Source organism: Myotis nattereri (assembly GCF_964212035.1).
Source record: "Myotis nattereri genome assembly, chromosome: 4".
NCBI lineage: Eukaryota > Metazoa > Chordata > Mammalia > Chiroptera > Vespertilionidae > Myotis > Myotis nattereri.
The window spans coordinates 105,915,421-105,927,840 of record NC_138079.1 but is presented as its reverse complement, the minus strand read 5'-3'; the positions used below and the strand labels follow the sequence as shown (position 1 = coordinate 105,927,840).

Here is a 12,420-nt window from a genome sequence, read left to right as displayed (position 1 = left end):
AGGGCAAGCAAACTTAGGGTTAGAGGTTAATAATTAGCTTGCCTAAAGTGACACAGCTAAAAAAATAATAAAAGCAGGGGAACAGTTTTAAGATGATAGGAGAAGGAAGGATGCAAAAGGTCAGACTTTAGCCTAAAGAAAATAAATTAAGGTTTGGGATAGGGCCAATAACCTTGGGGGCAACTACTTACCTGGAGGGGATGGATATCAGTGGCCCGTAGGACCAGAGAGGCGGTGCTGAAGCAGATGCCTGGGGTGATGAAGGGGGAGGTAACAGGTCTAGGGTCAAACAGGTTTGGATGATTACAGACTTTTCGCAGCTGCATCAAAATGTTGATGACGCTCATGAAATGGCCCGTGGCTAGTGTCTCTTTAGTTCTGGGAGAGAAGAAAAATAAATAGGGCATCCTAACTCTCACCTCTGACCTTTGCTATAATCTAGAGTCCCAGGACCCACCCTCAGTTCTCCCTTACGTAGTTTGTGCCATGAAGTCATCATAGAGATAGCGTTGGCGCTTGGAGAGCCGGCAGCGGATAACATGCTCATACTTTTTAGGCATCTGCTTCTCAACATCCACCTTAACTCGGCGCAACAAAAAAGGCCGCAAAACCTAAAAGTAAATAATCAAGAGGCTGACAGGAGAACAGCAGGAGACTGAGCCCTAGTCTAGCTCTTCTAGCTGGGTCTTGGCTTGATGATCAGCTGGGCACTGCCTTAGTTCCATAAGTAAATACTCATGGAGCTTTGTAGCATGCCCAGAACTAATCACACAAAGATGAGTCAGATGCAAGCCCTCCTTTCTCTCAAGGAATCTACCATCTGCTGAAGGACAGACATTATTATTATAATACCACAGCATAAGAAGTGACAAAGAAGAGCACTGAGGGCAGAGCAACTCCCTACACAGCAGGGATGACTCAAATTACAGTAAACGTAAATACACAAGATTATGAAAGCTTCTCCAGGAGAGAAGCTGAGAACAAAAATTGGGGCAGTGACAGCAGCATAGAAAACAAAAGGCAAATGTGAGATTTCAGGAGGCAAAATCTGACAAGACACAGTCATTAAGTTAACATGGAAGAAGTGAATGGAGATGAAGAGGTATAGTTAAGGAAGACTTACTGGTTTCTATGATTTACCAAAATGATGGTGTGATGGACCAAAATGGAATAGAAATAGGCTATAAAACATGAGATGTTTGGGCTAAAACAGAGTTGAGTTCAACAGCAACTTTCAATTAAAGACATAAAGTCAAATTCAAATACAGGCCAAGTGGTCTACAGAGTTGAGGAATTAAAAACACAAATTGGAGTCTTTAAAGCCTTATGAGTGAGATACATAAATTGGGAGACAAAAAAAGTAAAGATCAGAATGCTGAGAGATGTTATTTAAAAATGACAAAGAGAAGACAAAAAAACATAAGAAAGGGAGGAGGGAGGGAGTGAGAGGGGAAAGAGAAGGAGAGGGGAGGAGAGGAGAGGGAGGAAGGGAGGGAGACAGGGAGAGAGGAAAAGGGAGGGAGAGAGGGAGGAAGAGAAAGAGGGGGAGAGAAAAGAAACGCAATAAAAATACAAAGTTGAGGAAAGCCAGGTAAAGAGAAATCTAAGCAGGGACTGATGAGCAATATTATTCTACTCAGAGAATATGCACAGACATGTCTCCCATTAAAGAAAACACTGAAGCTTGACAAATGGGTGAATTCAGCCTATCTGTCTGACTTCCCTCTCCCTAAAGGTTTTCTGCCCTTAGTTGCTCACCAGTCCCAAGACCCCTGACAAACTGTTGCAGGCCCTACCTTGTGGAGGCGTTTGACTAGACCTTCATTGTACTCTTGGCTGCCCTCAATCATGCCAGTTAGGGGGTTAGAGAACCACTCTTTGAACTCGCGGTGAGACTGGAAGACATGGGGCATCAAAAAGTGCATCAAGGACCACAGCTCCATGAGGCTATTCTGCAAGGGAGTTCCTGTCAGGAGCAGGCGTCTCTGGCTGCAAAGAGACAGAGGGAATTAAAGGGAGGATAGTCAGCAAATTCTCAACCTTCCAAGCATCCCACCCTTCAGACCCAATCAACCCTCCCAGGAATCTACAACTCCATTTCCACCTGTTGAAGTTGAGCAGTGACTGCCAACGCTGTGACTTGAAGTTTTTGATGTTCTGAGCCTCATCCAGAATGAGATAGCGCCAGTTTTTGCGGCGAAAGGCCTGGTGATCCTGCAGCACCAGCTTGTAAGACGTGATACACACATGGAAGGCATTGGGCTTGGTCCAGCCCTGAGGTATCAAGAGAAAGTAGAGATAGTGAGGGGAAAAAAAAAAAAAGGTAAAGAGAAGACATGCTAAGGTCCTCAGAAGACAGAAATCAGGTTGGGAGGAAACAGAAGCAGAATGAAGCAATAGAAAGGGGAGGGAAAGAAATTCATCTGAAGAAAAAGGGCCTAAAAAAAAAATGAGGCATCAACTGGGGGGAGAGAGGTGGTCACATGGAGGAGCAAACCTGCCGCTTGAGCTTCCTCTCTTTCTGGGCTCCATAGTAAGTGAGAATTTTAAAGCTGGGGCACCAACGCTTCAGTTCCATCTCCCAGTTCAACATCACACTGGTGGGGACAATGATCAAATGAGGACCCCAGTTACCTGTTTAGCAAAAGAATGAGAGATGTGTAACATGGTAACTATAGTCAGTACTATGCTGTATTATTTGAAAGTTGCTAAGACAGATCCTAAAAGTTCTCATCATAGAAAAATAATTGTTTGTAATATGTATGATGACATGTTTATTGTGATCATTTCACAATGTATACAAGTACTAAATAATGTTATACACCTGAAAGTAACATGTCAATACATGATTAAAAAAAAAAAAAATTCAGCCTGCCCAGCATGGCTCAGTGATTGAGTGCTGACTATGAACCAAGAAGTCATGGTTCGATTTCCAGTCGGGGCACATGCCCGAGTTGCAGGCTAAATCCCCAGGCAGCCAATCAATGATTCTCATCATTGACGTTTTTATCTCTCTCCCTCTACCTTCCGCTCTGAAGTCAATAAAAATACATATTTAAATAAATAAATAAAATGCAGAAAGATTTTAAACAGATGAATTTTTAAAAATAAGAACGAGAGAAGGCAAGGAGATATACAATTTAAGGTTCTTGCTCCTCACGCCTAACCCTGACCAGTCTGTCCTAATGGCCCTTCCTAAGAATCCCAGCACTTATGCTGGCCTTGCTATACAGTTACTGACCAGTCAATGAGGCTATTAAGATTCCAGCAAAAGAGTATTTCACTATCCTGTAGCTGGAGTCACCCCCAAGGAGACCCAAGAGGAAGGGGCCCTGTCTAGTTACCTTTCTCACAAGCCAAGTGGGCAAGCAGGGAGATAGTCTGGATCGTCTTGCCCAGCCCCATTTCATCAGCAAGAATGCCATTAAGCTTCTTCTCATACATGGTAACCAGCCAGTCCAACCCAATATGTTGGTACTCCCGGAGCTGGCCCCGCAGGAGCAAGGGAATAGGTGTCTTCACCTGGTAGGGAAGAGAGGTGTCAAGGTGAACTGAGGCATGTCACTGAGAAACAGAGAAGTCAAGATATGAGAAAGCAGAAGCTGGGGGCCTAGGGATACCACCTGGGTAGTAGCCAAGGTGTAACCCTTGGGTTGGAGACTTTCAGCTGTTGCAGCAATGTCAGTAATTTCTTTCTTAGGGCCTAGAGTGGTGGTGGGCCCTGGGGTGGGAGGTCCACTGCCCCCATCTGCCTCACTCTGCTCTTCATCCCGGGCAAGCAAGTACTCCACCCCAAAGTCCTCCTCCTCCTCCTCCTCCTCCTCCTCTTCCTCATCTGCTTGGCTCTGTGACTGGGACTCCTCAGACTCGTCAGACTCAGATTCCTCTGATTCTGAACTCCCGCTTGTTTCTTCCTCCTCGGAATGCTCATCTTCCTCGTCCTCACTCTGCTCCTCCGAAGAGTCTAAAGCACAAGACCAAGGCTTAGTGTTAACCATACCTGCTCCTCCAGTGCCTACCCTCCCCAGCGCCTGCCTCATCACCACACATTTACCTGACTGACTGCTACTATCCTCCTGAGGAGCCTCTTCAGCTTCTGTGGCCCCCTCTGGTTCACAGTCAGAGCTGTTAGCATCAACCTCATCTTCCTCTTCCTCTTCACTACTCCCAGAACCTGGGGCAGACGCATCCGAGGCATAGGCTCCTGCATACCGCTGCAACAGCTCCTCCACAGATAGCTCACCTGAAGAAAAAGAGAGAGTAAGTTTTTGGATGCATCGAGGGGAAGGAAGAAGAGGTCTGAGGGTGCCATTTGCTTTACCTAGGTCTCTGTAGATACTGCTAGGCCCAGGCCCGAGGAAAGGCAACGAAAAGTTTACTTTCAGAACCAGCTACTAAAGCCAAGTCTTACAACATGGGCTAGAGCCATGGATGGTGCTGCCTTCCATTGGGAAGGATAATATCAATGTGATGAACCTCCCTTTAAGGCAGGGGTGGGAACTTTCGGACTGCAAAATGATTTGGTCTGGCCCTGCCAAGGCATTAGGGGGTGAGTTAATTAACCCTTTGAGTGCCAACCAATATCCTAGGAACTATGCTGAAATTGCCAAGGCATTTTTGCTGATTTTACAGCAGTTTAGGAAAAAAATTATGAACCTCAAGTAAATGAAGTTATATATTCAAAAACTTAAGGAAACCTTTACTACATTGACATATTTAGCAATATCATCATCACTAATAAAAGCAGACTTAGAACTGGATGCCATTTCGAAGCTTTGATAGCGCTCCTGGCACTTTTGGCGAAAGACAGGAGGAGTGCGATTGCGCTCCCCAGCACTCAAGGGGTTAAATGTTTGACCAAATATAGCAGGCTAATTTCTAAGTTAATAATTTTGTATGGCCCATGAATGATGTTATAAATATCCAAACGGCCCTTGGCAGAACAAAGGTGCCCCACCCCTGCTTTGAGGTTTAGGTAAAACATAACCCAAATCCTTTCACAACAGCTCTTCTCTCCATGAGCTCTCACATTACTTTGTTCAAAATGCCATCATAATTAGTCATCATATTCTATTTTTAAGTATTCACTTATAAATCTATCTTTGTCATCAGACCTAGGAGTTCCTCTAGGACAGTGATGGCGAACCTATGACACGCGTGTCAGAGGTGACACGCGAAATCATTTTTTTGGTTGATTTTTCTTTGTTAAATGGCATTTAAATATATAAAATATCAAAAATATAAATCTTTGTTTTACTATGGTTGCAAATATCAAAAATTTTCTATATATGACACGGCACCAGAGTTAAGTTAGGGTTTTTCAAAATGCTGACACACCGAGCTCAAAAGGTTCGCCATCACTGCCCTAGGAGGATAAAATGTGTCTTGTTCACCTCCTTATCCCTGTCACTCTGCAGGGGAGACACCAAAGTAGATGTTCATTAAAATGTCTAGTGAATGTCACCTTCTCGAGCCAACTCGCTCAGCTCCATGGCATGATCTACCTCCCCTTCCAACTGCTCCTCAGCTGCTATGGTATCTTCTTCATCCTCCGCTAGGAAAGAGAATAAAGCCATTATCAATAGGGAAGAGACACACAGTCTAAGTGGAAGAGGTAAGAAAGCCTGACATTAGGTCCAAACTATTCAAGGGTTAAGGGGAACAGGATAAAGAGAATAGGTCTAACCTTCATCCTCATTGGCAGTGAACTCTTCATCGTCCTCATCTGGATGCCAAGGCTGTTTGTTACGCTGTGTAACAGAGGGTGGGGGGTTTACCTGTGTGTCAAAGGATGAAAAGGAAGAGGGCCTAAGGTTAAAACAGGAGAAAGGCACAATGAGAATACAATGCTACAGAACAGTTTCTCTGTGCCATTGAGTGACAGCTGCCACTGGCACAATCCCAGGGCAAGGATGCAATCAAGGGTTTTCTTTCAGCACCAGCTACCAAATCCTGGCCCCACTGCCTGGGGGAGGACCTGTGAAAGTGCTAGATAACAAATATAGGCCCCCAACCCCATTCCCATGCATGTAGACATATGAAGAAACAGAGAAATTAGGTCCAAAAGAGACTTTAAGGTTACCATCCCAGCTCCAAATCTACAAACCAGTAAGGGAGTATTAGGTCCATTTCATAGACGTGGCAAGGGCCAGCGTAAGTACTTTTTAACGTCACACAGTAATTTAAAGAGTAGAGTACAGTAGACTTCCATTATGGCATTAGAAACTCTGCCCATCTCAGACTGTAACTTGCCCCAACCCTGATTCTTCCTTAGTTACCCCCAAATGAGAGCCCGAAAATTACCTTTAAACAGCGAGAACTCCTGAAAACCGTATCTAACCTTATAGACCAGAATCCCATCCCTGCCCCACTCTGAGCCCTCCCCCTATCCCTTCTGCCCACACCTTCAACACTTGAGAGGACTCTTCTTCACCACCATCTTCAGGTTCATCTCTGGTGTCACTATCATGAGATGATGGGGTTCTTGAGGGGCTGCAAGGCCCTCCTAGCAGCTGAGGGGGAAGGGAACGGAGCAGCTCTTCCAGTGGCAGTTCTCCCTCACGTTTAAGCAGCTCAATCTCACGCCTCTGCGTCTCTGCATCATTGCCTTCCTGCTGTTCTTCAACCTCAATCGTCTCCTCATCATCCTCTTCCTCCTCTTGGGGTTGGAAGTCCCCATCTATAGCAGGAGAACAAGGTCACAAAGTCCACGGGGCCCTGCAAGCCACAGGGTGGGTTTTCAGCTCTTGAAAGGGTACATGAGGAGGAGTAACAGAGCCAAAGAGGACACACACCTTCATCATCCAGCTGGGAAACTGGGGGTGGAGGACTAGAGGCAGCTGAGGAAGAGCCAAGACAAGGGGAGGAGCCAGCTTTGCTGGAGGCTACTGGCTGGTTGAGGCTCTGAGATAGAAGGTCGGAGTACTTTTCCGTTTGCCCCACAATGAAGTCCAGGTGCAGGTCCAGAGCCTTTTTGCGCTTTTCCTCCAGCCGGGACTGTTGCTTGAATTGCACCACCTGCCACAAGCATGACATGGATGGTTCACCAAGATAATCTTTTATTCATGTACTCTGTTACACAACATTTAGGGAAGTCTCCACCTATGCTAGGCCTTGGATGGCTTTTTAGGAGGATGAACTAAATGTACTTAATGGTGCTTCTGAGGAAAACAAAAAGGGAGCACAGGGGAGAGAAGAGCCAGCTTAGCTTCAGGCAACAGAGAAAGGTTTGCAAATGTATCTGGAGCTGAATCTTTTTTTTTTTTTAATTGAATTGGGAGAGAGGGGAAGAGAAACACTGATATGAGAGAGAAACATCTACCAGCTGCCTCTACACGAGCTCTGACTGGGGATCGAACCTGTCACCTTTTGGTGTACGGGACGATGCTCCAACCAACTGAGCCACACTGGCCAGGGCTGGAGCTAAACCTTAAAGTCTAAGTAGCTCTTCACTAAGTGGAATGAGGAAAAAGGCATTTCCAGGAGCAGAAAGAGCATATTAATGGCCAGGAATGTGCAAAAGAAGGAACAGTTTGCAATGGAAAAGAGAAAAGGAGCTGGCAGAAAACAAAAGACTGAAAATATAAACAAAAGCCATGTAGTGCTTGAGAAACAATGACGTAAATATATATGAACAATTTAGTAATGAGAACTTTGATGGTATTTAAGCAGGTAACTGGCACAAATAAGTTTTAGAAAAAGTATGCTGAGTGCCTTGCAAAAGACAGATGGCCTAGAGGACTCAATAAGTCCTATTAATAATCCCTAATCCAATTAAAAATAGGGCAGAGAGGACATATAGATGGCTAGTAATCATCAGAGAAGTGCAAATTAAAACCACAATAAGATATCACCTCACTCCTGTCAGAATGGCTGTCATCAATAAATCAGCAAACAACAAATGTTGGTGAGGATGCAGAGAAAAGGGAACACTCGTGTGCCGTCAGTGGGACTGCATATTGGTACAGCCATTATGGAAAACAGCAAAGAGATTCCTCAAAATAATAAAAACTAAGAACCTCAAAAATTAAAAATAAAACTACCACATGACCCAGCAGTCACACTTTTGGGTATATTTCTGAAGAATATTAGTAATTCCAAAATACTAATTCAAAAAGAAATATGCACCCCCATATTCACTGTAGCATTCTTTACAATAGCCAAGGTAGGAAGCAACTTAAATGTCCATGGAGAGACAGCGAATAAAGAATATGTGGTACACGCTGATAGGCGTGCCTCAGTGGGTGAGCACTGAATCATACACCAAGAGATCACCAGTTTGATTCCTGATCAGAACACATGCCTGGGTTGCAGGCTCGATCTCCGGTTTGGGGCATGCACAAGGCAGCTGACCAATGTTTCTCCCTCATTGATCTTGATATCTCTCTCTCTCTCTCTCTCTCTCTCTCTCTCTCTCTCTCGCAAATCAATAAAAACATTAAAAAAAGAAAAAAAAAAGATGTGGTATAGCCCTGGCCAGGTAGAGAGCATTGTCCCAATATGCTAAGGTTGCAGGTTCAAGCCCAGGTCAGGGCACATACAAGAATCAACCAATGAATGCATAAGTACAAAGAAGAACAAATCAGTATTTCTCTCTCTCCCTTCCTCCCTTAAAAAAAAAAAAAAAAAAAAAAAGAGAGAGAGAGAGATGTGGTACATATATACAATGGCATACTACTCTGCCAAAAAAAGAGAATGCAATCTTGCCATTTGTGACAACATGGATGGAAATAGAGACTGAAAAATACGAGTATCATATGATTTCCACTTATATGTATCTAAAAAACAAAATAAGTGAACAAACAAAACAGAAACAAAACTCATAGATACAGAGAACAAACTGATAGTTGCCAGAAATGAAGGAGACTGGGGGGCTGGGTGATAAAGGTGAAGGGATTAAGAAGTACAAAATGGCAGTTAGAAATAGTCATGGGGATGTAAAGTATAGCACAAGGAATATGGCCAATAATATTGTAATAACTATGTATGGTGTCAAGGGTGTGCTGGACTTATCAGGGGATCACTTCGTAAGTTATATAGATGTCTGACCACTATATTGCATACCTGAAACCAGTATATTAAATGTCAGCTGTAATTAGAAAATAAAAATTTAAAACTATCTCCAAAGGCAGGGCCTATTTTCCACTGTATTTCTTTCTTCTTAATAACACTTAATGCAAGAAAGGTCCAATGTACAACAGAAATGTCATTAAAATTGCTTGAAATCATAATTTCACTCTCTCACAGTTTTGATCATTCCTGCTACCACACTACCCACCAATCAAACCCAAGGCATCTACCTTTCCCAATCCCTGCTGCCTACCTTCTCCACATTGCTCCAGAACTGCCTGACATCCTTGGCCATGGCGGAGGCGATTCGGCGCAGCTTAGCCTGCTCCTCCCTCCGGGCCCGTTCCTCTTTCTGCCGTTGTTCCTCATGGTGCCGGATCACCATTCGCACTACCTGTGGAAATGAGGACCCAGCATAGAAACGCTCCATGGCCAGACTCCTGCCCTCTCCCCAAGTCAAACTCGAAGAAAATAATCAAGGCCAAGAAACCTGGGAAGTCAGTTTGCCTCCTGAGACTTGGCATTAATAAGCATCCTACACTGTTCTGTTTAGTTTCCCTCCAATCAACCCACCCATCAAAAAAACAAAAAAACAAACCTGAAAAAGAAATGGAAAGTAGACGCAGTTGGAAGACATACCTTACGGGCCACACCCCGTTTCCAACGTCGCTCCTGAGCAAAGTCAGCAGATAGCCACTGCATCTCCTCACACAGATAGTCCCAGTGGCCTTTGGGGCGAGGGGGCTCAGGTACTTTAGGCAGCCTCTTCAGTGACCAGAAACCCTCCTTCCGAAGCTCAGCAATCCGAGTCTCAATCTCAGCCTCCTATTGAGGGAGAGCGAGGCCAATCGTTACTGGACATATACTTCACCTCACGACCATGCTGAACTCCTGAGCACTGACTACGTATAGAAACTGGCTGGACTGAATGTTTCACGCTGTCTTAAGTCCACATATCAATCCTACAAGTAGGTATTATATCATCTTCAAATGATTAAAGTAACCATCAAGCAGATTATGTGATTTAACTGAGATCACATAGCTAGGAAGTATTAACAAGCTGAGGATTAAAAATATGTCTAATGACTCCAAACACCAAATTTAATGCTCTTTCCATTATTTCACACAATCTCCACTCCCCACAAATATATAGGCAAGACTTCGGAAAACATATCCCAAGGGTACTTCCCAAAGAAGAAGGGAGCACAAGTTTCTTTACTGACTCTAGATATAAGGGTTCTTCTCACTGTAGAATTCTACTTATGCAGGAGCATGTTCATGATGAGAAGTATGCTATAAAGCCCAATTTACACAATTTTGTTTGTTTTAAATACTATTTTTAGAAAAATATATTTTGGTGAAAATACTGAAAAGTTATACACCAAAAAACTAAGTGCTTACCACAATAAGAAATAATATTGCTGCCCTAGCCGGTTTGGCTCAGTGGATAGAGTGTTGGCCTGCGAACCAAAGGGTCCAGTTCGATTCCAGTCAAGGGCACGTACCTTGGCTGCAGGCTCTTCCCTGGCCTGGGCCCTGGTCAGGGCTCGTGCAGGAGGCAACCAATCGATGTGTTTCACATCGATGTTTATGTCTTTCCCTCTCTCTTCCACCCTCCCTAAAAATCAATGAAAAAATATCCTCGGGTGAGGATTAACGAAAAAAAAAAACATTGTTTCTACATTGATTATACAAGGTAGAGCAAGAGTAGATTTACAGTTGTAAGTATATGCAACATTTTATTCTTGTACTAGAGGCCCAATGCATGAAATTTATGCAAGAGTAGGCCTTCTTTCCCCTGCTGCCAGCACCAGCTTCCCTCTGGCACCCAGGACCCGGGCATCCCTTGCAGCCCCGGCTTCATCCAGAAGGATGTCTAGAAGGACGTCTGGTCTAATTCGCATATTACACTTTTATTATTATAGATTATTTATTGTAATATTTTACATATAAACTGCGAACATATTTTGCCCCACCCTGTATTTCATAAGAGGAAAAATAAAAACATTTTAATATTTTTCATTTAAGAGACATGACTTCAAAACTGAAGACAACTGCCCTCATTATTCTATGCTCTCCTGACGAAAACTAATCCAGAGGAGTAATAGCCGGACATGAATCACGAAACTAAACGATCTGATGAAGAAAATATCAGAAACAATATGGGCATGCATGAGAATCATCTGAAGTGCTTTTAAAGACAGATTGCGGGCCCCACCCTTTAGTGTGAATGGGTAGGAAGAGAGGAGTAAGAATGTGCATATCTAACAATTGTCCAGCTGGTGCGAGGCTGCAGGCCCAGGACCACACTCACCACCGGGTAAATAAAGCAGCAGCCACCAGTAAATCTTAAGAGCCTCACAGCTTACAAAGCACTTTGATGTCTTTAATGTTATGTCCTAACAGCCTATAGACCAGTGGTTCTCAAACTTGCTAATGCTGCGACCCTTTAATACAGTTCCTCATGTTGTGGTGACCCCCAACCATAAAATTATTTTCGTTGCTACTCCATAACTGTCATTTTGCTACTGTTATGAATCGTAATGTAAATATCTGATATACAGGATGTATTTTCATTGTTACATAATTAAAGCATAGTGATTAATCACAAAAACAATATGTAACTATATATGTTTTCCGATGGTCTTAGGCGACCCCCTGTGAAAGGGTTGTTCGACCCCCAAAGGGGTCACGACCCACAGGTTGAGAACCGCTGCTATAGACTATTACACCAGCTCTATTTTATAGAAAAGGAGAAGAGGCTCAGAGTTCAAGACACTTGCTCAAGATCATGTAAGTTAAGGCAGAACTTACACATAATGAGAAAAGAAATGTAAAATATCCATGGAACATAGGCGTTCAGGGAAGAAAATTATCAAGAATCCTCATGAGCCCTCCCAATACATACATGCTTGGCCTGCTCTGCGATCTCAGCATGGCTCTTCTCCCACTTTGGGCCCTTGTTAGCTAAGTCAGCGGCCTGGAGTAAGCTGAGCCCCTCCAGGGACACAGTGGCACCATCTGGGGGCCCTGGAGGTCCATCCAGAGAGGAATCTTGAGCTATATGCTGGGGGGAGATGCCACCTGCCCCACTAGAGGCTGGGGAACTGGATGAGGCAGGGGACACAGGATTGCTGCCTGTCATGCCGTCCGACACCATCTAGAAAAGGAAAAATGAAAGATAAAATGAATGCTTAACACTGTACGGGGAGTTTAAAGTACATTATTTCACTCTATCTTTACAAGAAAAAAGCTCTGAAGTAATGTATCAACCTCATCTTATAAACACAAACCTACGTGGTAAAGTTTTAAGGTGTTCAAGAGGGCAGACCAAACTTATAATAGAAGTCT

The 12,420-nt window shown here is 43.8% G+C and overlaps 1 protein-coding gene across 1 annotated transcript in view; it reads right to left on the bottom strand.

Moving 5' to 3' along the window:
* The window catches only part of SRCAP (Snf2 related CREBBP activator protein), a 35,831-nt gene that overhangs the window by 21,867 nt on the left and 1,544 nt on the right, over positions 1-12,420 (bottom strand). The window contains exons 2-16 of the mRNA XM_081088998.1: positions 11,978-12,229; positions 9,709-9,894; positions 9,323-9,463; positions 6,795-7,017; positions 6,405-6,679; positions 5,687-5,777; positions 5,465-5,554; positions 4,055-4,243; positions 3,624-3,964; positions 3,345-3,522; positions 2,498-2,634; positions 2,105-2,274; positions 1,797-1,989; positions 475-611; positions 192-378 (exon numbers count right to left, since the gene is read on the bottom strand). Coding sequence (XP_080945124.1) covers positions 192-378; positions 475-611; positions 1,797-1,989; positions 2,105-2,274; positions 2,498-2,634; positions 3,345-3,522; positions 3,624-3,964; positions 4,055-4,243; positions 5,465-5,554; positions 5,687-5,777; positions 6,405-6,679; positions 6,795-7,017; positions 9,323-9,463; positions 9,709-9,894; positions 11,978-12,229 — 2,790 coding nt within the window. The remainder of the gene's footprint in view (positions 1-191; positions 379-474; positions 612-1,796; positions 1,990-2,104; positions 2,275-2,497; positions 2,635-3,344; positions 3,523-3,623; positions 3,965-4,054; positions 4,244-5,464; positions 5,555-5,686; positions 5,778-6,404; positions 6,680-6,794; positions 7,018-9,322; positions 9,464-9,708; positions 9,895-11,977; positions 12,230-12,420) is intronic.